The sequence below is a fragment of the Carica papaya genome, chromosome 3 (assembly GCF_054855325.1).
Source record: "Carica papaya isolate Zhongbai chromosome 3, ASM5485532v1, whole genome shotgun sequence".
NCBI classification, from domain to species: Eukaryota; Viridiplantae; Streptophyta; class Magnoliopsida; order Brassicales; family Caricaceae; genus Carica; species Carica papaya.
Window position 1 is genome coordinate 12044150 of NC_142311.1, and position 21387 is coordinate 12065536.

Here is a 21387-nt window from a genome sequence, read left to right on the forward strand (position 1 = left end):
GTCTTGCACAAAAATGAAATATCAGAAAATCTTCTTCTTCTTCTCTGTTCCTAACATATATACAAGAAATTATAATCCGCATTATCCAAGTAAAAAAAAAAAACTATTCTTATTAAGTTTATCAAATTTTATTTTCAGTCACAATAATTAAGATCAAATTGGTACATGACATGACCCATTTAAAATAAACTAATAATTGATCTAGATTTTTACTGTATGTGTTGGAAAATATTTTAGCTACTTACACATTTAACTTACTAAAAATACTTTTATCACTCTAGCACGCGATATGTTATTTCTACATAATTATTGTTTTCTTAATCATTTCCGTACGTAATTTTTCAAAACAAAAGAAAAAAAGAAAGAATTAATGTTGTGTATATATATATGTATTGAAAGAAAAAACGATTTTGTTGAAAAAGGATGCGCAAGAAGCCACCGCCAATGATCAAGACAGTACCAATCAACACGGCCAAGGTTTATACATACATATATATATATATATATATATATAATGGAGTTTTTAAGCAGAAAAAAACTGTTAATTAGAGAGACATTTAAAGTCAAGAAAAGTTGCGTTGAGAGTCCAAATTAGAAGCGCGATTAATGGGCTGCAAAAAAGTGAAGTGAAGAGAAATTAAAAGAAGATGCAGTTTCAGTCAATACCACTCATTACATTTACTTACCCTTTCAATTGATTTCTTGTTTGTGTTTGATTTTTGTCGTATTAATTTATTATATTTAATTTCTTGATTTTTCTTCAACCTCACCGACTCACAGTACTGCTCCATGCTCAAACTTATCTTCAGCTACGTACGTATGGTGTTAGATCAGGTATATATACTAATCATGCTTGCTCTTCTTCTTCCTCATTTTTTCTCTTCCAATTCATATCAGGTATATATCCATACACACGTACGCATATATGCACAGACACATTTACACCTTTAGAAGCTATATATATGCACACACACACACACATCTCCATCGACCCGACATGAATTATCCTTTTCTAGATTCCTTCTGTTCTACGAACAACACCAGCTACTTTGGCTGCTGCTGCGTCCTGGCATTTACTTGGACGGCTTCAGGTATAATAATTATATATACATATCTAATTAAGGACACTCCTATGATTCCTTCTATTTTCTTATTGTTAATGATAACTATGTATGTAACGTAAAATATACCTGTCTACAAGGAACTCACAGTCATGCCAATTTTTTTTTTTTAATTTTTCATCTTAATTCATTCAATCAAGAATCAAGGATACCTTCCTGCTCGAGAAGGGAGACACAAAAATCAGGTGGCTTTTTGATAGATACATCATCAATCATATGTATATATATCATTATTATATTTAAATATATAGCGATTAGTGTCAGGTGGAGTTATTTAAGGAGCATTTTCATTCAATAATACTTTTCTCTTTCAGCATTCTTGATTAATTACATGTGAATCTCATATATCATTCTATAAATATTATTTCTATTGTATTGTGATCATTAATATATGTATACCACCTAATCAACAAAAACAAAAATTTGTAGTACAATATATAGATTTAGCAAGAAGGGCATGTGTGTACAGATATATCTGGGATACGGATAAGCAGTATGTATAGCGTTGGTTCCTATATATAAGTATATGATCCTGAAATAATGGAGCTAGCAGGGTTTTTTGAGAGGATGATGGTAAAAGTTTCAAAGTAGGGAAGAAAGCGTCAGAAGAGGCATGGATTTGAAGTATCAAAGGAAGGAAGAGGAGGAAAATCAGCCACCGGAGATGAGGGTACTGGAAGATGATGAGGACAAACCAGAGAAAGTTCCGGTCAGGTGCGTCCCAAGGAAGGCAAGATTTTGCAAAGTGGTTGAACAGATCAAGTCCGATTGGAAAGGGAGGCATGAAGGTGACCAACCAATTTCAACATTTTCCAAAATTTTAAATCACATTAATTTCATTTTGAAGTACTAATCAATTACTTATAGTATGAAAACGAACATATATAATACATATTTATGAAAATATAAGATAAATAAACCAATATTTTAAATTCAACATACATGTATTATGTAATTAAAATAATAGAAAATATATTTTCAATTGTCCCACAAAAATAAAATTCATGATCTTAAAATCTTTAAACGTAAAAACAGTTAATATACACAAAAATGTTTTTTAAAAAAAAAATTGTATAAATAAATTCAAAATAAATTAATTTTATTTTTATTTTTATTTTAAATCAATAAGGTAATATTTAAACTTATTTATATTAACTTTAAAATTATTTCCCATATATTTTGAAGTATTTGAAATATATATACGTTTTTTTTTTAAATTATAAATACATTGGAAAATAATAAAATTTCATCAACTCCATTTTTTTTTCTAATTTTTAAGAATTTTTTTTTTACTTTGGTTGTATATTAATAATCAAAATGTATTTATTCCTTAATTTAAAAATTTTAAAAATTTAAAAAATAGTTAACAAATAATGTATTTTCAAATACTGATTTTTTTTTTTTTTTTGGCTTTTCTTTCTCCATCTTTCTTCCCCTTCTCCCGAACCCAAACCAAACAGAAAAAACAAAGTGAGAATGGATTTTGAGGGTGGGAAAAACTCAGTATATACATTTCTCCAGATCTATATAAAACATTCAGTAAATTTTCTAATGTTTTGAGGAAGGAAAAAATAAAAGTTACAACCAAGTGAGCGGAGCTAGCCGACGCTTTCAACTCTTAGGCTCCAAATTTATATATAAATTATTTACTATATCAATAATATAATAAAATTAGGGAACAGTACTTACTTATAGCTCCTCCAGATATATAGTTAAGGTATACATATATATATATACATATACAGTTATTTTAATGGTTAGCGTCCATGCACGAATCTTTTATAGATTACACACACGTTGATATACTACACACACACACACACACACACATATATATATCAACACATATAGCCCGCAGAATTTTACCCAAAGAAAACGAATTAAAAAACATCAATACTCCTACATTGAAATAAGCTACTGTAAGTGTTTTTGTATGTATAAAACATATACAGCTGGCTGCCATAAAACAAATATAGTTACTCTTTTGAGGGATATACGTTAGTGTTCTATGTTTAGATAGTTCATACTTTATGTAGCGTAGAATTAATAGTACAAATTTATATATAAATATGGGCTAAGGGTGTATTTTTTCGCTGTATACATTAATTACTTGTTCTAACTATAAAGTTTCATGATAGTCTGCAAAACCCTGATTATAGTTTAGCATATAATGTACATATATATAAGATGTATCTATATATATATAGATATATATATATATATATATATAGAGTTAAGTTGCAGGAGAAGCACTTTATGCATGTATGAGGGATTTAAATCAATCTGTACAGTAGTGGATTGGAAAAGACACAATTCTAGTGATTGTTGACCACAAAATGATTAGAGTTTTCCGCTTTATTGATTGGATTCCAAACTGATGCACAATTTTGGATTACTTGCAAAAACACAATAAGAAACAAATTAATTAGACAGGAAAAAAAAACTGATTTGATGAGTTATTGATTTAAGAATTTAAAGGTTTAAACACAGTAGCCAGTAGGCATGGAGAAGGGAAAGTCGACATAGAGGAATGATTAGGTCAGCACTTTTTACAAGCAAATGCATGACAACCCTAAACACACCCAACACAAACTCCGCTAGATCATATATAATTATATCTACCAATATATACATATATATATATATATTCATCATTTAGTTTACTTTTCTTATACCCTTCTCTCTTTAATCTCTTTTTTGTTTCTTGCAATCTTTGATTTCCCTGTGAATGGTTTAATTTGTATGTATAGGTATACACATACATGTATGAAGGAAGTTTATATATAATTAATTACTTTTCTGATCAGAATGCAAAGAGATGATGATCATATCATGTACTTAAATATGTGTGTGTCTCTCACCTTATTGAAGCTTCCTGAATTTAATCTACTCCTGCAACACTAAAAATCACTTCAGTACTGATCATTATCATCAGTGAATGATGAGAGAGAGAGAGAGAGAGAGAGAGAGGGAGAGAAGGAGAGAGGGAAAGCTGTCATTTTACATCCAACAACAAAACAAAGAGACAATTGCTTGTAAGGTAAAGTAAAAGCATATATATGTAATTTTACACACCAAGTAAAGTAGACGTATTCACATAATTATAGTGAATATATATATATATATATTTACTATACTCTTACTTCAAAACCAATTAATACCCAGTTTTTCCCTTCCACTTTTAATATATATATATCTGAGAATCTCCTCCTATAGAGCTTAAACTTTACCACCTTCAATATATATATATATATATATATATCATGTTTGCTTATATATAACTGATATATTTATTTATATATACGTGTGTGTGTGTGTGTGTGTGTAAGTATGAATCATGGAGTGGAGTAGAGGTCAACAATACTTCTCATCACCTGAACTTGAGTATTAAGACACTTTATGTAATGTGCTGTCTCACCCAACAACCTGCACAAATCCATGGCTTCACCTCCGGGCACCAGCTTCCGAAGCTCCTCCACTTGCTCAACCCTATCATCGTCTTCCTCCTTCTTCTCATCTTTCCCGCAAGTAGTAGAAGCAATAATACTTGTTGACCTCTTGATCATCAAAGACTGGCTTCTGATCCTCCTGGCTAAACCCCGGCGGCGTGCTTGATTCCTGATCTTGAAAAGAAGAGCCCGTGTCCAAGCTCGCTTTGACCCGACTGCCCGAACCATGGACTTGTCAGCGGCGATCTTGACCCTGTTGTATCGTCGAAAGAGTTGGTTTGGAGAGGATGAGGAGGCTATGGAAGTGAGGGGTTGTTTAGTAATCTCGATGAGGGCGGGAAGAAAGCGTCTTGTAAACCTAGACTTGAGGGAAGGACGGTGGTGATTCATGGAGGTAATTAGGGTTTGTAAGGAGAGATATATGATGGGTGAGGAGAGATATTGGGTTCTGACAGGAAGGGACACCTCTGAGTTTCAGAAAGACAAAAGGAAAATTTTTAGTTAAACTCTGACACACAGTATCTACACACACCAACCAGAAAACAATAAATTGGAAGAGAGAGAAAAGAGAGAGAGAGAGAGAGAGATGTGGATGGGGAGGTTTTCAGGAGGAAAAACAAAAGCATGTGCAGAGAATGAGAATGAGAGAGAAACAGATCGTGAAGAAAGAAGAGAACAGGGAGAGAGAGAGAGAGAGAGAGAGAGGATTGGAAATGGGAGGTGTAAAGAGGAAGGAGAGAGTGGGGGGGAATCAAATACAAAGAGCAAATTGTTGATATAATATTAATTAGTAACTGCTCAAAATACAAAAAAAATAAATAAAATTAATCAAATGTTAAATTATTAATTTTTTTTTTTTAAAAAAAATATTGAAGATGGATAGAATTTCATTAAATAAAATTAAAAATTTAAAAACTTTTTATATAATTTTTTTTAATAAAAAGAAGTGTTATTATTTAATATTAATAAATTAAGTTAAAGATTAAATTTAGTAACACAGAGGGAGGAGTTTGGAGTCTTCTTTTTTGTGGGGCTGAAACACCCAACCACCATATGATGGCACATGGTTCCATTTTCCCACTTGGATTACTGTGGGTCCCAACCCTTCTTCCTTTTCTTTACTTTATTTTAATTAATTCTTCATTAGTTTTTTCTCTTTTTAACTCATCTTTATTATTATTATTATTATTATTATTTTAATAAAATATATATATTTAATTAATTAATTATCATAAAATATTTATTTTTATTTTAAAAAAAATATATATATATAAATAATAATAATAATTTTAAGTAAGAGCAAGATATTTGTCTTTTTGTTGGTGTTAGTTTTCATCCTCCTCACACTACTTCTCATACTTGGTCTCGTCTCCATCAAGTTAATTTGTAATTAAGTTTTTGGTGAAATCACATGATGGTAAATTGCAAATACCCACCTCTACATAATTAGTCATAGCATGCCACGGTAATTATGGAACTACTTGCGATTTAAATTACAATTTTTTCAATGTTAAAGTTCGATTTAGATTTCAATTTTATAAAATAAAAAAATCAATTGTAAATAAGAGTACAAAATTAATAATTATAAAGACTTCAATTAAATTAATCTACAAATTTACTATTTACTTTTATAAATTAAATAATTTAAATATATAATAGCTATCAGTCAAATATAGTGTTGGGTCTTAAAATTAATAGTTTTATTTATATATATATATATATATATCAAAAGTCAAATGATAAATAAATCAAGTATTTAGTTATTTAAGTATTTTGTGCACATTAAATTATAAGTTAATAAAATGAACCTTATTTCAAAATATCAAAATGTTTACCAATTAGCAAGTCTTCTTAACTAGAACTTCCTTTTACCTTAAGGCGAAGGCTATATATAACTTTACTCTCTCTATAAATATCATGGTTTATATATATACACGCGTATATTTTTCAAGAGAAACTAATAAAAGTAATGTACATATGGTATAATAGTTTGTGTAGGAGGAATTTGTTGGCTAGCACTAATATTTGTTTTATTTGGAAGAAAAACTAGAATTAAGGGCATGCTATATATACATTATTCTTCAAATTCACATGCGTGTATAATTCAAACTTTTCATTTTAGTGACATTTCACATATTAGTTGTTGTAAAACGCTCAAATAGTGTGTTGATTATGTAATTAACCATTAAAAAATTGTTCCCAAGTTCTTAATTATATCTTTGCTTGTAAATTTTGCAAGCTTTTGCTGCGTGGGTGGTCTCTTGTGCGTGTGTATACAGATATATCCAGATATACATGCAAACATATATATATATATATATATACATATGTATGTAGGGGAGATATTCATTAATACAATAATTTAATTTTGATAATGAGTTATGATTGGTGCTCCCAGATCTCTCCTTAGTTCATGCCTGTGAAAATGTTTTATTGGTGGAGAAATAGCATATACATGATGAACTATTTTGGAAGTATATATGAAAAAAAAAAGGTTCCCTAAAGTTATAACAAATTAATTTTTTTATGTGATAATCATTTTGTAGCACATGATAAAAGGACGACAACCATTTGAAACTTCAATTCAACTAATCAACATCAAACATAACTAGCTTCTTCCCTATTCTTCTTCTCTTTTTTATTTTATTTTATGTTCTTCTGGGTATCAATTTTTTCTATCATAATCCTAATTTATATATATATATATATATGTATTATATTTGAAGCTCGGTGTGTGTGTATATAATATAAGACAATGATATATTTTTTTTAATCATATATGTATCTATACATACATACACAAACATGTAAGTGCATACCATTGTGGAAAGATTCTTTGATATGACGAGTGAGACTGATTCCTCTAAAGAAAAAAGGAGTGAGGATAATTGAATACCTACTACAATATTTAAGGGTTTGTTTGGAATAAATGAGAAGGTAGAAAACATATCTCATCTACTTGTGAATTTTAATTTTTATGTCTAAAGTTGTTTCAAATATGAAAACCTAAATTCATCGTTATTAATGATTACGAACAATGTTATTATCATTTAGATAATTATATCGATAGTATTGTAAATTAATAATTTGTTCTTAATTTTCAATGTCGCAAGTCAGATTATATATAAATAATTGGAGTAAATATTATATATATATATATGCAATCTACAAATAGATGTAAAAATATTTACAGGTTCTTGATTCTCCTGCAACTACAACTGAAATTTTTTCATTAAATTTATTTACAAGATGAATTAAATGAATCATTTGTTATAAATTACATAACCCTAAATGGCATTTTGAAAGGGGAAGGGGAAGGGGAAGGGGAAGGCTCAAGTTATAATGAGTGTATATGTAGGTAAAAAGGGTGTGCTGCAGTTACATATAATATAATGATTTTCAGGATATACGCGCATACAGGAATATGTATGTATATGTAAGTAATATAATAGGTTGGATAAAAATGACGTGAGAGGTATAAATTTGTATAGAACTGGTTGAGGAATCCAGAGAACAATTATTGTCCGCGGTGATCTTCTATTGATTTACAATCCTATACTGTCATAATCAATATTTATGACCGGACACGAGTTCCATGTCTTGTCAATAATTAATCTTCTGTTTCAATTATACATGGAATGAAATTACACATATACATACATTCATACACGTACGTATTATACGGACATTATTTTTTTATTAAAAAAAAAAAAAAAGAGCTGGCTAGAGGTGAGATGGTGTTCGTGAAGTGACGATGCAGAAGGTAATTTATTATGGCAACGTCGTGTGTATATATATATATATATATATACTCGCATTTCAATCGTGATCATCAACTAAAGCATCTGTATATATACAGATGTATATATATAAGATATGTATACATATATGTAATTCTTTGCATGCATATGGACCACATGCATCATTCAAGTGGGGATGCAAGGAAAGTGACAAGAAGATCGCTCAAATTCCTCCTTCTCATTCCATTACTTGTTTCACGACTTGAGTTTGTTATTATTATTATTCTAGTTTCCTGACTTATTTTTTGGCTTTATATGTGTATACACCCAAAAGACTTGATTATGATCTTATAGTACATGATGCATACTATATAGTCAAAATACCCAAATGATAATAAACAGGTTTTACATATTAATCATTCAAATTATTCATGGAAACTATGCAATTATAGTTCCTGTAACTTTTAATTTTCAATGAATCAGCTGGCTGTATATTAATTTTGAGTTGTATTTAGCCAATTACTTCTTTCTTCTGGGAAAAAAGAAAAGGAAAGCAAACACATGGTAAGTAATTATTAATCGAGTGAATTCTGTAATTTTTTCTTATATACTTAAATACATAATTGATTTCCATGGCAAATGCTTAATTTTCTTATATTACCCATCAATTTTTTTTACAATTATATATATATATATATATATTTCATATGTGGATTGATTTCTAGTTTACTATATGCATCTATTTTAATTCGCTTTCAAAATTTTGTTAATTTTAAAATATCATGAACTTGATATATAGTTCGTAAATAAATTAAAAAGAAAAAAGAAAAAAGCCAAAAGAGAGAGAAAGAAAGAAAACTCAGAGTAGATGAATTTCTTGCTTTGCTTGAATACATACATGCCTGTATATAGGCTATAAAGGCATGAGGTTTTAATTATCTGAACAGAAAATATGATAACTCCAATCTTTCTCTCTTTTTATTTTTTCATTCATCTAACCCTAACCTTAATTTCTTAAAAATGGTAAAACTATTCTTTTACAAACTTTATATTTTTTACTCTATATATGATTTACGTATTCCCTAATTTATCCTTGTTTCTTACACAGAACAAGTTCAAGGAATATGCATATATATATATATATATATATATATACGCATATGCGCACACACAAAAATATCACATTGAGTAGTGATTCTGGTTTGGTCTCTGTTCTTCTTTTATAAAATGCTTTTATTCCTATTAAAAAAATAAAAAAAAACTGATAAAATAACTGGAAAAGAACAAAGTGACAGACATGTAAATTAATCAATCAATATATATATATATATATATATATACACACACGCACGCCCAGAAGTTGTTTTTTGCTTAATTTATTAATTTGTCCAATTCCATTAGTGATTAAAAAAAAATGAAGGGATTAGGATTTCAATGAGAAAAGAGGAACATGGTGGGGCCAAATGGCAAGTAGGCTAATGTTCGACACACATCAAGGCTTAAGAATTAAGACTCTTTAACCAACTCATAATTATGCTTTAGTTTTAGATAAGCAGCATCCACATGCATGTTTCGCCTTCTTTTTGTTTAGGACCACTTCATTGCATTCTCACCCTTCTCTCACCCTTCATTTCTAATCCAACTTCCCATTCTTCTTTCTTCCTTTTCCATACATATTTCATTAATTACTTCTCTTTCTGCATATATACATACACCTACTACTAAAATGGTAACCCAAAAAGGGAGTAACCTTGCAAAAAGGCTAAACAGAATGCAAAGGAAATATCAACCCCCTTTTTTTTTTTCTGTGGGAAAGAATATATCAACTTCATTTTGTATGTCTGTATTAAACTGTCATCCATATATACACGTGAATTCATTCATCATAACCCCCTTTTGGTAAGAGTCTCTTGAGGGAGGTGAGAGACTTGAGGATTACTCGATACTCACAGCCAACAATATTAGTTACGGTAGAATGCACTAAATGGAAATTGATTCAGCAAAAATAAATATATATATATATATATATAATTCTATTATGAGAAATCACATCGTTAACTTGATCGCTCTGATAATCTCCCCCCAGATTCCAAACAGACACTTGAGACAAGAACAGCTTTAAATAAGTTAATAACAAATTACTTCTATTGGATTATTGTCTTGTAAATATCAGAGCTGTAAAATATAGTGATTGTTCATGTCAGAAATTTGGTGATATTCAGGGACTTTTGCGAGAGCAGATATCCTTAAAACCCGGCACTTGTGTAGCACGCTAACAAGAAAAGTTGAACTGGGTGCTTTTAATATTAACAAGTAGAAAGAGAGAAGGAGGGATCAATCTCAACTGATACAAAGCTGATTCTTTGAGAAAAAGTGAGGGACCAAACGGAGAGAAATGAGCACTATTCACATGTGCATTTGCTTTAACAAAAATTTCTTTCAAACTCCACCTCCTATTCGAAATCAAATTTAACAGGAACGGAGAAAAGATATATATAATATTACAAAATATAAAGGAACAGAAGAAGTTTAGATTGCAGCCATCACCTATTTATATATTCCCATTTTCTTCTATCGATGACTCCGAAGCAGAGTCATCCATCGTTGAATTTGAAATTGTATCTACTTGACTTCCGTTTTCACTATCTGAGGTCGCAGATGGCTTCTCTTCAACGGGTTGTTTCAGATACCAATACATGATACTTGCTGTCAAGGTAAGAATCATCTTTTGATTCACCTGGAAAAGTGCCACAAAAATGGAAACTTTCACCATCGTTTCTGGTGCTAGAGTGAGGCAGACAAATATGATGCACAAAAGAAAATCAAGATTCTAAATTGAGAGCCTTTATGACTGTTTGGCATATCTGATTGGAAAAATAAATTTGAAAATGGCATAATGATAATCAGAAGAATACCTCAGTGACGTCTTCAGGAAGTAAAAATATGGAGCACCCAAGTTTCCTTGCAATACTGATGACGTAGGACGCGTTCATCTTTTTCTGTTCATCTGCATTGCTCAAAAAGTAGGGAAAAAAACATGTTTTAACAGAGGTAGAAACAAAAATTAGTAAAATCAATTTCATTCTCAAACATATTTCAACGAAATTTTGGAGTTTATAAAACGAAGTAGATTATGTAAAGCTGGACATGTCTAATCCTATACAGTTAAAATATACTTCTCTAGTACCATGTGAAATAATTGATTGTGGTATTTATTCAAAGAACTTTAAGTTGATAGGAAAAAAGTTCTAAAACTCTCAGAGAGACTTCCAAAAGGTGATTAGCCTTTATGATTTGTGTTAAAAGTCTGTGGAGGAACATATCCATACACATATCAAACACTAACAACACCAAAATCACTTGTGAAGCAGCCAAGCTAAAGCCCCTTTTTCCATGGAAAAACCCTATCAATATTTAATAAGTAGTGGCCTCACGTAAACAAATTCTTAGAGCAATTTTTTTTAATCATCTCTGACAATGAGATATGTTCTTTCCAAAGTTACCCAACTACAAGATCATTGCCAATCATTGAATCTGAAACTTCAAGGTTACCCAACTACAAGGTCTTGTTTCCTTTATTTTTCAATCAGTTCTCAACTAATTTTTAATTCTAATTTTCATATAATCTTGATATGCAGAATTTCCGTGTGTGAGCTACTCGACCTTTATCGTAAATTCCTTGGCAGTTCCCAGTTATGAACTAAATGGGACAGTTCACAGCAGTAGCACTGCATTATCAGCTTAGCATAATCATATCTCACTGGGGAAATATACAATATTTCAAGGGATATTACATTTCCATTTAAAGAACTTCAGAGAAAAGATGCTAACAGAATGAACACAGTTATTTGATGTAGTTTCATAACCTAAGATTAGAAGAAATCTTACCAGTTACTCCTTTTGTAACAAGACTCCAATTCACCACTCTGGGTTGGACTGCACTTAGCAGTTCAAGGAAAAATATTCCATCTGATAAACTCTTGTCCTGTAAATCAAAAAGTTGTTAATCTACAACTATACCAAGACTTGTGCAAGCAATTCTACAGTCAGCAAGAAGAGAAAATTCTCTCTAATGTAATCTTCTCAAAAATAGTGATAAGATTCTATGAATATTCATGAGAGGCATGCACACAAGGAAATTATCGAAATTCAAAGAAAAATACTATAGAACATATCTGGTACCAAAATAGCCACTGAAATGTAGCCAAAGCTCCAACAAAGTTATGAATATTTGACTTGCACCATGAATTTTCACACGTGAACTTGAAGAAAATGTTATTATTACTATGATCATAAATAATAGGACATCTGGATTCTTTTTCTGCTTCACGTTTAAACATAGGCATATCCCGTCGGAGGGAAGATCTCAATGCACATCCCGGTCAACTAATCAGGTGACAAGATAATTTTTTTAGGTTGAAGACATGCAATTTTATATCTTTTAACCATTTAACCTCTTTCATACTCACTTTAGAATCAGGTATACCAACCGAAATAAGCTATTTCAGTCAAAGAACTCATCTGTATTAAATAATGAGCTGAATCAATTTCCCTAAAAGTTTTAGCCTATAAAAATATAAGTATAATTAACATGTAGTCTATCCAAACTGGCTAGGCTGAATACATACAAGAATACACAAACTCTACTTCATGCTAAAGACATAACGACAATTAGTATATAAACACTAAACCTCTAACCTTAATACCATATTAAATAATTATCTATATCTAATTATCTCTAAGTTTAAATCAATAAAAAAAGATCTAATTTTCTTTTATATTTTTATAATTTGATCATATTACTTAATTATCACCAGGCATATCTTCCAACTCTTTTAACACATGATTTGACTTGTTTAACATATAGACAATCAAATCGGTAGCTCAAGCATGGAAAGAACCACATGTAGAGACATCTATTATCTGTTTGATTCACTTATATATTATGAATATGCTACTGATTATAATAGTTATTTTATATCTGTGACCTATTGTATTATCTAATTGATTAAATAACTGAAGAAATTATACATTTAATTTATAAGTACAAGGTCATGAATCCAGTAGTATAACCTTGGTTGTAATGATTTATCTTATTATCAAAACTATATATTCCTATTCATAAAATAATATGGTTTTATGCTTGAAAATTTTATAATTAATTAAAGAATTTTTTAATTCTTTAGAATTAAACATAAAAAATCTTAAATAATTTCAATGACAAAGAAGTTTTTTAAATAATTTATATGAAATTAAAAAAATATAAAATGAAAATCAAAATATCATATGATCAATTTTATTAATTAAATAATTATATAAAATTTTATCAATGTATAGACTTACACTTTTAAACAAATCCAATAAGAAGGGGCATCATAGTCATTTACAGCTTATTACAGTTTTATACCAACCTCTAATATCAAACTAAAACATTTTAACGAAATTGTAGTAAGGTATTACTAATTATGAACCGAACATCTCAATGTAATTGTAACTGTATTACAACATTTATTTCATTTTTGTTGAGTAGTTACTCCACTCTAACTTCACTGTATTTAGCCAACCAACTTGTAGTTACCATTATATTGTGACAGTATATATTGTGATAGTATGGTTCATCTAGTCCTCCATCCAAAGAGAAGGACCTAGGCTGTAAGCGGTACAGTATGCATGATTTTTAGGGATCAGTAGCACAGGGCAGCCTTGACTCTCAACCTCTAAAAGCTAAAATTAAAAATCAAGGAGGAACAAGCATTGTGTATATGTGTTTTATACCTTAAAGCTGTCCATGCGACTTTGGCTTCCTGAATTTCTCACTTGGGTGTTGGCCCATTCTAGAATATCAGCATCAATGATTTCTTTTCCATGGGAATGAAATCTTAAGTTCTTCAGAAGTTGGAGGACATTATATCTCATCAACTGCCACAAATAAGCTGTAAAATGAAAAGGAAAAAGAATCAATGTTCATAACTTAGAAGGACTCAATATCCTAAACAAAGTTTTGAAACAGTTTAAGAACCTTGACAAGCTTATAGCATGGTAGAGGATGTACCTAATATTAACTTCTTATTTCCTTGTACTATGTCATTTCCGGCAATATTGACCAGGGAAAACTTCAACTGTTTCCCTATTTTCACCACTTGGTTACAATTTTCTACCTTTCTAAATGGCAACTTAATAGGCGGCTTGTTTGCAATCTTCCAATTGACAATCCCGGGAGACACCTTGTCAAGTGTCTCCAGAAGTACCCACCTGAATGAAGACAGACAATTTTCTTTAGTAACAGAAAAAAGAAAAGTATGTGAAGGGAACGATTATTAAGTTAGGACTTGTCAGATCACAATATAGTTCTTAACCACTCCCGAATTTGTAAAAAGTTGTCATAATCTTCTCATCCAATACCTTAAATATTTTGTTGAATATAAACTTAAAAGTCCAATTTGTTTCAATTACGAAAGTTAATATAGAAACTTGAATATCCAAAGAACCATGAGAATAGAGTGGAATCCCTTTTTTTTTAAGAACAAACCATTGGACTAACAACAAGAAGAGTCATTTCTTATTGTTGTAAGAGTAAAATTGTGAAATATAATCCATGAAAAAATACTGACCCATTTCTAACATCTTCAAAGACATTATTGATATATACTGAATTCCCAAGGCTATTGATCCAAAAGCGAAATGCTCTTTCTTCTCTAGAAATTTGAGTGTCATCTGGTAAAGTCTCGAGGAAAGATATTTGTTTTGTTTCAGTTGAAAGCCCGTTCCTGCAGAGGTAAAATAGTTAGTTGGCTTTAACTTGTATTCTTTAGAAGAAATAAGCCTTCAAAAAAATAGAGATATAAACTATCAACCTCTATTCACAAATCAAACAGAACCAAAATGAAATATTTTCACACTTATATTTACATTTATAAGCTTCTATTTAAATAATTAAATATGCTGATTAAATTCACTACAAATATACGAGTGAATAAAAAGCAGAACTGGTTAAGAGGTGAAGAAGCGCAGTTATATTTGTCTATGGTCCTATTTACATGGTTCAAACCCATTGTCACTGCGGAAATATGGCTTTTTGTAACATAAAAAACCAGTTTATTAAACAATATATAAGTTCTAGATGAACAAATATAGTGGCCACTCTTAATTTTGGTTTCAACAATAAGCTATGCTACCTGAATATACTAGATATTAGAAATGCCATGGTTGAGTAGAAAAGATCCATAAGTAGATGAAACTACAAAAGTGCATATATGTCTGAGATGTAGCATCCAAATACATCATCAGCTTATGCATAGTGGTTTTACTTGATTCATGTATTTATTTCTTGAGACAGTCTAAAGAGAATAGTTTTTATTCTAAGATAAAAATCATTGCTTGAAAAAGAGTAGTTTTCCACCTGTGCTGGAAAATATGTGCCACAAAAGCAAGGTTAAGATTTGGAGAGCCCTCAACAATATCCTTTGCCGTCAAGTATCTTTTGCAACCCATTCTATCTGCATGCTCAAGAACTAGTTTTGCTCTTTCTAATGGAGTTCTTGCAGACAATGTTGATGGACTACTATGCTCAGGCGCAAGAACATTTAAAAGGTGAGCATAAGCCTCTGCATCCTGCAGGAAATGTAATAAGATAAATACCTAAATTTCATTCATCACAGCAGTAAATATCATGTCGTCTTCATCTTCTGAACCATTAAAACCATTTACCAGTTGAGTGAACCAATCATTGGCTTCAAGGTAGCATACACAATATAGAAAGAAAGCTATGTAATCTCTAAACGGCTGTTATGCTGGTCTCAGATTCTTCTTTTGTCAATCTGGAGTAGCATTTGAGATATGGTTGGAAAAATCATGCTTTGTATTTGAATATTTCCGTGCAGAAAGAGAAAAATTAAATTCTAACTAGTGACTTTGAGTAGCTAAACTAGTCAAACATCAGGTTTCAGCTAAAAACTTCTTTTTAAAAAAAAAACGATTTTCTTCCTTTATGCAAGAATAGTCATCTACCTTTACATCAGAAGAGAAGTTTGTGATTATCTTCTTGTATCCTGCTTTCTTCAATTGAAAATTCATCCACCTCAGTAAGATCTTCTCAGGTGGTAGACTCATCAACTCTTCCACATCCTGTTGGTTTTTTGAAAATAAAAAGGTGGCATATGTTAGAAAGCTTTCAATTATGAACTTGAATCAAAATCAATAACTGAACCAAACTTTCTGACAGAAAATAAAATAATTCTTGCCTTACTATCATCAACCAACTCCACCAGTTGCGGTGTTTTCTTTAAGTTGAGGTCTGCTAACAATTGTATCTAGAGAGCATAACCAACAGAGAGGTCAACAAATCGAGCAATTTGTAGATGAGCAGCAAAGATATTTCTACAGTGTTACTGATGTGAACCTCAAAAGTTTTCATTTATAGAAACTATAAGTACATTACCTTAATGATTTGAGAAATCAACCCAAGCACAAGATGGCGCTGAAAATCAAATCAAAGTGAACATCAATGGTACTGATTGATAGAATGGTAAACAAAAGTTATGTTAATAATGAGTGTTTCTGCCCAATAAAACATTGAATGCAGTGGAAGGAAACACCGATGATTGCATGAACTAGTGCAGAACACCCTTCAATAACCAAATGCATGAGACTGGGTAACAATGTGACCTCTTGTTTCCCAATTTCAAACAAAGAAAGTAAAATAGCTCTCAAGATCATCTTGTAAGAACAAATGTGTTTTACTCACCAAGATGAAGTATCAACAGAAGAAACCAGGCAAGACAACAGAATCAGGAAAAGGACATTGCATGAGATCATCTAAGCAGTTGAAGTTTAGTAGTCTAAGAAAATAGAGAAAATAACAAGTAAAAATTAGCTACCAACAACGTAGAGACAAACGCCTAAGAGTTTAAAAGTCTGACCAGTATTCATGAGAACCAAAACATTACGAAAATCTGACCACAGTTCTACATGCAAGGGATTAAGAAAAATGTCTTTTGAGCTACATGCCATGGGAGGAAGAACACATTAAGGCTACCACACTGCGGAATACAAACACTACATCCCTACTTTAGGCTTCTGCTTGGAAATTCTGTTTTGGCCAATATAACACGATAAACTACAGGAAAAAAAATTCAACTGAACAAACAATTTGTGATGGAAGTCCATTTACATGGAATTGCATGGATACATACCCTTCCTTCAATGAAATCTTGCGTTCCTATGTTAACTACAGTGCATCCAATGGCTTTAGCAGAATTAAGGCATAGAGTGTGGTTTTCATTCCTTTCCCAGGGATTGAGTGCTCTCTTAGTATTGATAGCACGTTCATCAATGGTTCCAGGAACTGCCACATTTATAAGCTTACTGCATCCAGAAATCTACATGGTCAAACTCAATGAAAATCATAAACAAAAAACCAGGTAAGTAAAAGTATAAGCACGGGATTGTTACCAAAGAAGAACTCCATCTTTTGCAATCTCAAAGAGATCGTTTGAGGAGGGATCAATTGGAATATATTTTTTTAGGAACTCATCCCCTGCTAGGTAGTTATTAATGTGTGCAACATATGAAGCCTTCTCGGACTCACTGATTGTATGAAGCAAAGTAGTGGTGGCTGCCTTGAGGAATGCAGATGAGTTCTTTGCACCACTTCCTGTTCTTGCACTTACGTGCGCGTGGAGTTTCAAATAAACCTGATAGCAGAAGTATCGCCCCAATTAGGGAAAAAAATCCACTTTAAATTCAGGATCACATCCTACACCAGTCAGAAATTGAACTCTCGTAATTCATATCCCCCTTATTTGATTCTTTAGAAGATAAAAAATTATTATTCTCTTTATCCTAAAAAAAAAGCAAGAAAAAAAAAAAGCTTGAGCTCTAAACGGTAATACTTCGTTTTTGCCTGACGTTAGAATAAAACAGATATCTATACTAAAATTTGCTTGTGAGTGACAAGCGAAAAACAGTAGGAAACTGGACTTTGCTCTGCCTTCATATTCGTAGCAATATGGAAACATAGATCAAGTCATTTGAAGAAATGAAAAGTAAAAAAAAAAACGCTCTGGATAAGATTCCCGCTACAGGTTGCAGCCAAGCAAACAGAGGAAAAGTAAATTTCAAATGAAAGTCAAACGCAGTAAACAACCGATTCAAATTTGAAGAGCAGTACCTGTATGGTCAAACAATAAAAAGATGGCACTGATTTCATCTCTATAAGTCAGTTACAAAGAAGCATAAAACAAAGAAGAGTAAAATATCTGATAAACTCACCCTCAAAAAGAACTCAAAATCAACCTCTTCGTTCGAGTTAGGATACAAATCTTGAATCAGAGACGTTCTCTCTTCCTCCGTGAGATTCTCTCCCACCACCTTCAATCTCGACATCCTCGATGGCAAGTCCCCAACAGTTAGCTTTCCGCTTTCTCTCCTCATGCTCATGAACTAACAGGATGCACATTTCCAAATAAACGAATAAAAAACCAGCAGATCAGAAACGAAAACCAGAAAGTAGAAAACAAATAAAGAAACAGAGGAATGTTGGAGACGACATACATGAGATTTCAAGCTACGAAGCTCGACTTGAGTGAACTGGTTTTGGAGCCATGGATCTGACACCAGAATTCCAACGTAACCTGACATTTCTCTCTTCTTTTCCTTTCTGGAACTCCAAGAAAAGAAAGAAAGAAGAGTCAGTTATGCTTTCCTCTTGCTTAACAACCTCTACTAGATGGACTTTGCGAGTTCCGGTACAACTTCTTTTCAATATTCACTCTGGTTTTGGAGATGGAGAAGAGAATGGGGAGCAGAGAGGGGACGGGTGTGGAGCTGTCAGTGTTCGAAGTTGGGGTTGGGGGAGAGAATTCAAATTATGACGAGCTCGTCCCTTTTTTTTATTTCCTCTGTTTACTCCCGTTACGTCTCTGCGAGTGTGGTGTCTTTCACTAGAGTAGGAGCGGAGAGGGGCCCATCACAGTTGGATGGGTCCACGGTGTCGTTTTATAAATTCGTATTATGACTATTTTGTCCCCAACCGTTACTTTTTATTACTGTTCCAATTTTCAAATATGTAGTAGGGTGGTAAGGTTGTTCAAGAACAAAATTCTCCCACTAATATTTTACCCAGAAAACTTAATTCCCCAATTAACATCGTATTATATTTTAGTTAAATGAATAATATTTTTTAAAACGAAAAATTATTGAGGCTTGTTAATGTGCAATAACTATTTTTTAAATAATTGTTGGCAGTTGAAAAAAGATGGCAAATCTAAGAAAGGAAGAAGATGATAGTTGTTAAGGTGTCCAAAATAGTAATTTGAGGGAGGAAGATGATGTGGGCATATTCCAAATTGAAAGGGCCCACAAATAAGAGGGAAAGTTTGCTTGCCTTTTTTAAAAAGTTAGAGTTTGATACAACAGAACGGTCGTTTTTTTTTGTGACTTAAATGAAGTTTAAACTTCATTAATGCGCAAATTATGCTTACTTATTTGAACCTCAAAATCACCTAAACCCAATAATTGAGTATTTTTATTTTTATTTAGTTTGTAATAATGAATTTTAAGTATGCAACACAATATTTTTCCATTTTTTTTAATTGACATAATGATCGCTGTACCTTATGAAATAAAATAATAAAAATTCAACTTTAAAAATTGTGTAATATGCTATCAAACACTGTACTGCCAACATATTGTAATAATTTTGCAAATAAATTAGAGTTTACAATCAAGAAAAAAGAAATCTCGTTTCTTGGTAACCATTTAACTTTAACTTTAATTTTAAAATTTGTTGTAAATGAAATTATGTATATAAAATTGACCAACACCAACAAAATTTAAAACTTTTTACTTTCATTTTTATTAATTTTTATAATTATTTTAATTAATCCACATCGCGGATCCTTATATTAATTTTCATATATAACTTCTTTTTGATAAAAAAAAAAAAAAAGCATTTTTGATAAATCTTAGGTCTTGTGTTCTTCAATTCACATTTTATTAAAATTAATGATTAATTTTTAAGATGAGTGAGAGAGAGTTTAAATATAAAAGTCGTGGTATCCTAAAATCATATAAAAACTAACATAAGATTTAGGCATGTAAATTATTTTAAACATTTGGGCATATATAATTTGAAATTAATAAGATTTACCCCAAAAATAATAATAAATAACATGGCAAAGAAATGCACATATCACGTATGGATGGTGTGATAACATTTCTTACGAGCACGAGGTGTCACCTTTTCTGTCATCTGAACTTTTAAAGGTAGTGTATATATATGTGAGTGTAAATGTGTATGATATATAGATATATAAATATGCAACTACACTGGTTTTTAAGGAAGAAGATAGGCATGTGATTGCGGGGACCAGAGAGATAGAGGAATAGAAAATGAAGATATGGGTGGGGAGGTGTTTATGATACGCAACCACCTTCACACTTGCACCTTTTACTCTCATTATGCAAATGACTCGTGTATAAAACCCGATGCATCATGCACAACCAACACTACTCATAACCTCATTATACTCTTCTTGGCATCGTAAAATTGTTTTAGCTTTGGAATAGTACTGCTTTTTTCTTCAAATGAAATATATACTTACGTGTGTAGTTATGTACGTATAGCTCTGAAGTTCCAGTTTTTTTTTGGAAGAACTAAGAGTTACTTTTGGAATTTTTACTTAATCTAATCAAGCATGTAAGGATAAAAATACTTTACAAACTTAAAAATATTACTCCGATTGTCTCATTCTAAATCCATAATCTATTATTCATTTTTGATCTATTAACTTGCAAAATGTAAGTTATAAAGTTCTTTCTAAAATCGTTATAATCAAATGAAGTTATTTCTTTGTAACATAGTTTGTCCTTTCAAATTACTTTCATGTAGTAGCACTACTGATAATACTATTTTTACTGAATAGACTGTCTACACAATCTACTAAAGTAAAAGTTATATATAACTGTGGAAAAAATCAATCTTTAGAATTAATTGGTACTTTCGGCGACTAATCTAATTATCTAAGGGAAAAGCTGAATAAATTGTATGCATACAAATTCACATCCAACAAATGAGAT

The 21387-nt window shown here is 31.1% G+C and overlaps 2 protein-coding genes and 1 long non-coding RNA gene across 4 annotated transcripts; 1 reads left to right on the plus strand and 2 right to left on the minus strand.

The window, feature by feature from the left end:
* The first annotated feature begins 556 nt into the window (after positions 1–556).
* On the plus strand, positions 557–2058 carry LOC148266703 (uncharacterized). The gene is made up of 2 exons (XR_015817483.1): positions 557–1306; positions 1675–2058. It is a non-coding gene; the product is annotated as an uncharacterized LOC148266703 (long non-coding RNA).
* A 1301-nt stretch (positions 2059–3359) lies between these two features.
* On the minus strand, positions 3360–5322 carry LOC110821564 (transcription factor IBH1). Of its 2 annotated transcripts, XM_022051431.2 has the most exons (3): positions 4496–5322; positions 3983–4013; positions 3360–3516 (listed from the first exon to the last, which is right to left on the minus strand). In XM_022051431.2, the coding sequence occupies exons 1-2, from the start codon at positions 4958–4960 to the stop codon at positions 4008–4010; spliced, it is 471 nt and encodes a 156-aa protein (XP_021907123.1). In that variant the 5' UTR covers positions 4961–5322; the 3' UTR covers positions 3360–3516; positions 3983–4007. The 2 variants fall into 2 exon arrangements, with proteins under 2 accessions (XP_021907123.1, XP_021907122.1); XM_022051430.2 differs by having other exon boundaries at positions 3360–4013.
* A 5269-nt stretch (positions 5323–10591) lies between these two features.
* Positions 10592–19230, minus strand: LOC110821747 (Actin binding Calponin homology (CH) domain-containing protein). Its single transcript, XM_022051692.2, has 14 exons — positions 18862–19230; positions 18580–18750; positions 17761–18002; positions 17502–17673; positions 16748–16786; positions 16551–16619; positions 16318–16434; positions 15710–15921; positions 14922–15077; positions 14363–14562; positions 14086–14243; positions 12199–12295; positions 11226–11317; positions 10592–11047 (listed from the first exon to the last, which is right to left on the minus strand). Exons 1-14 carry the CDS (start codon positions 18946–18948, stop codon positions 10862–10864), a joined length of 1998 nt encoding a protein of 665 aa, XP_021907384.1. The 5' UTR covers positions 18949–19230; the 3' UTR covers positions 10592–10861.
* Between the last annotated feature and the right edge of the window lie 2157 nt (positions 19231–21387).

What these genes read in the sequence shown, in the direction of transcription:
- LOC110821564 (XM_022051431.2), bottom strand. Translation starts at nt 4,960, where the DNA reads ATGAATCACCACCGTCCTTCCCTCAAGTCTAGGTTTACAAGACGCTTT.
- LOC110821747 (XM_022051692.2), bottom strand. Translation starts at nt 18,948, where the DNA reads ATGTCAGGTTACGTTGGAATTCTGGTGTCAGATCCATGGCTCCAAAAC. An exon ending in AAATAAGAAGTTAATATTAG is followed by an intron (nt 14,244 to 14,362) that starts GTACATCCTCTA and finishes TTCATTTTACAG; the next exon opens with CTTATTTGTGGCAGTTGATG. An exon ending in TGTTACAAAAGGAGTAACTG is followed by an intron (nt 11,318 to 12,198) that starts GTAAGATTTCTT and finishes TGAGCAATGCAG; the next exon opens with ATGAACAGAAAAAGATGAAC.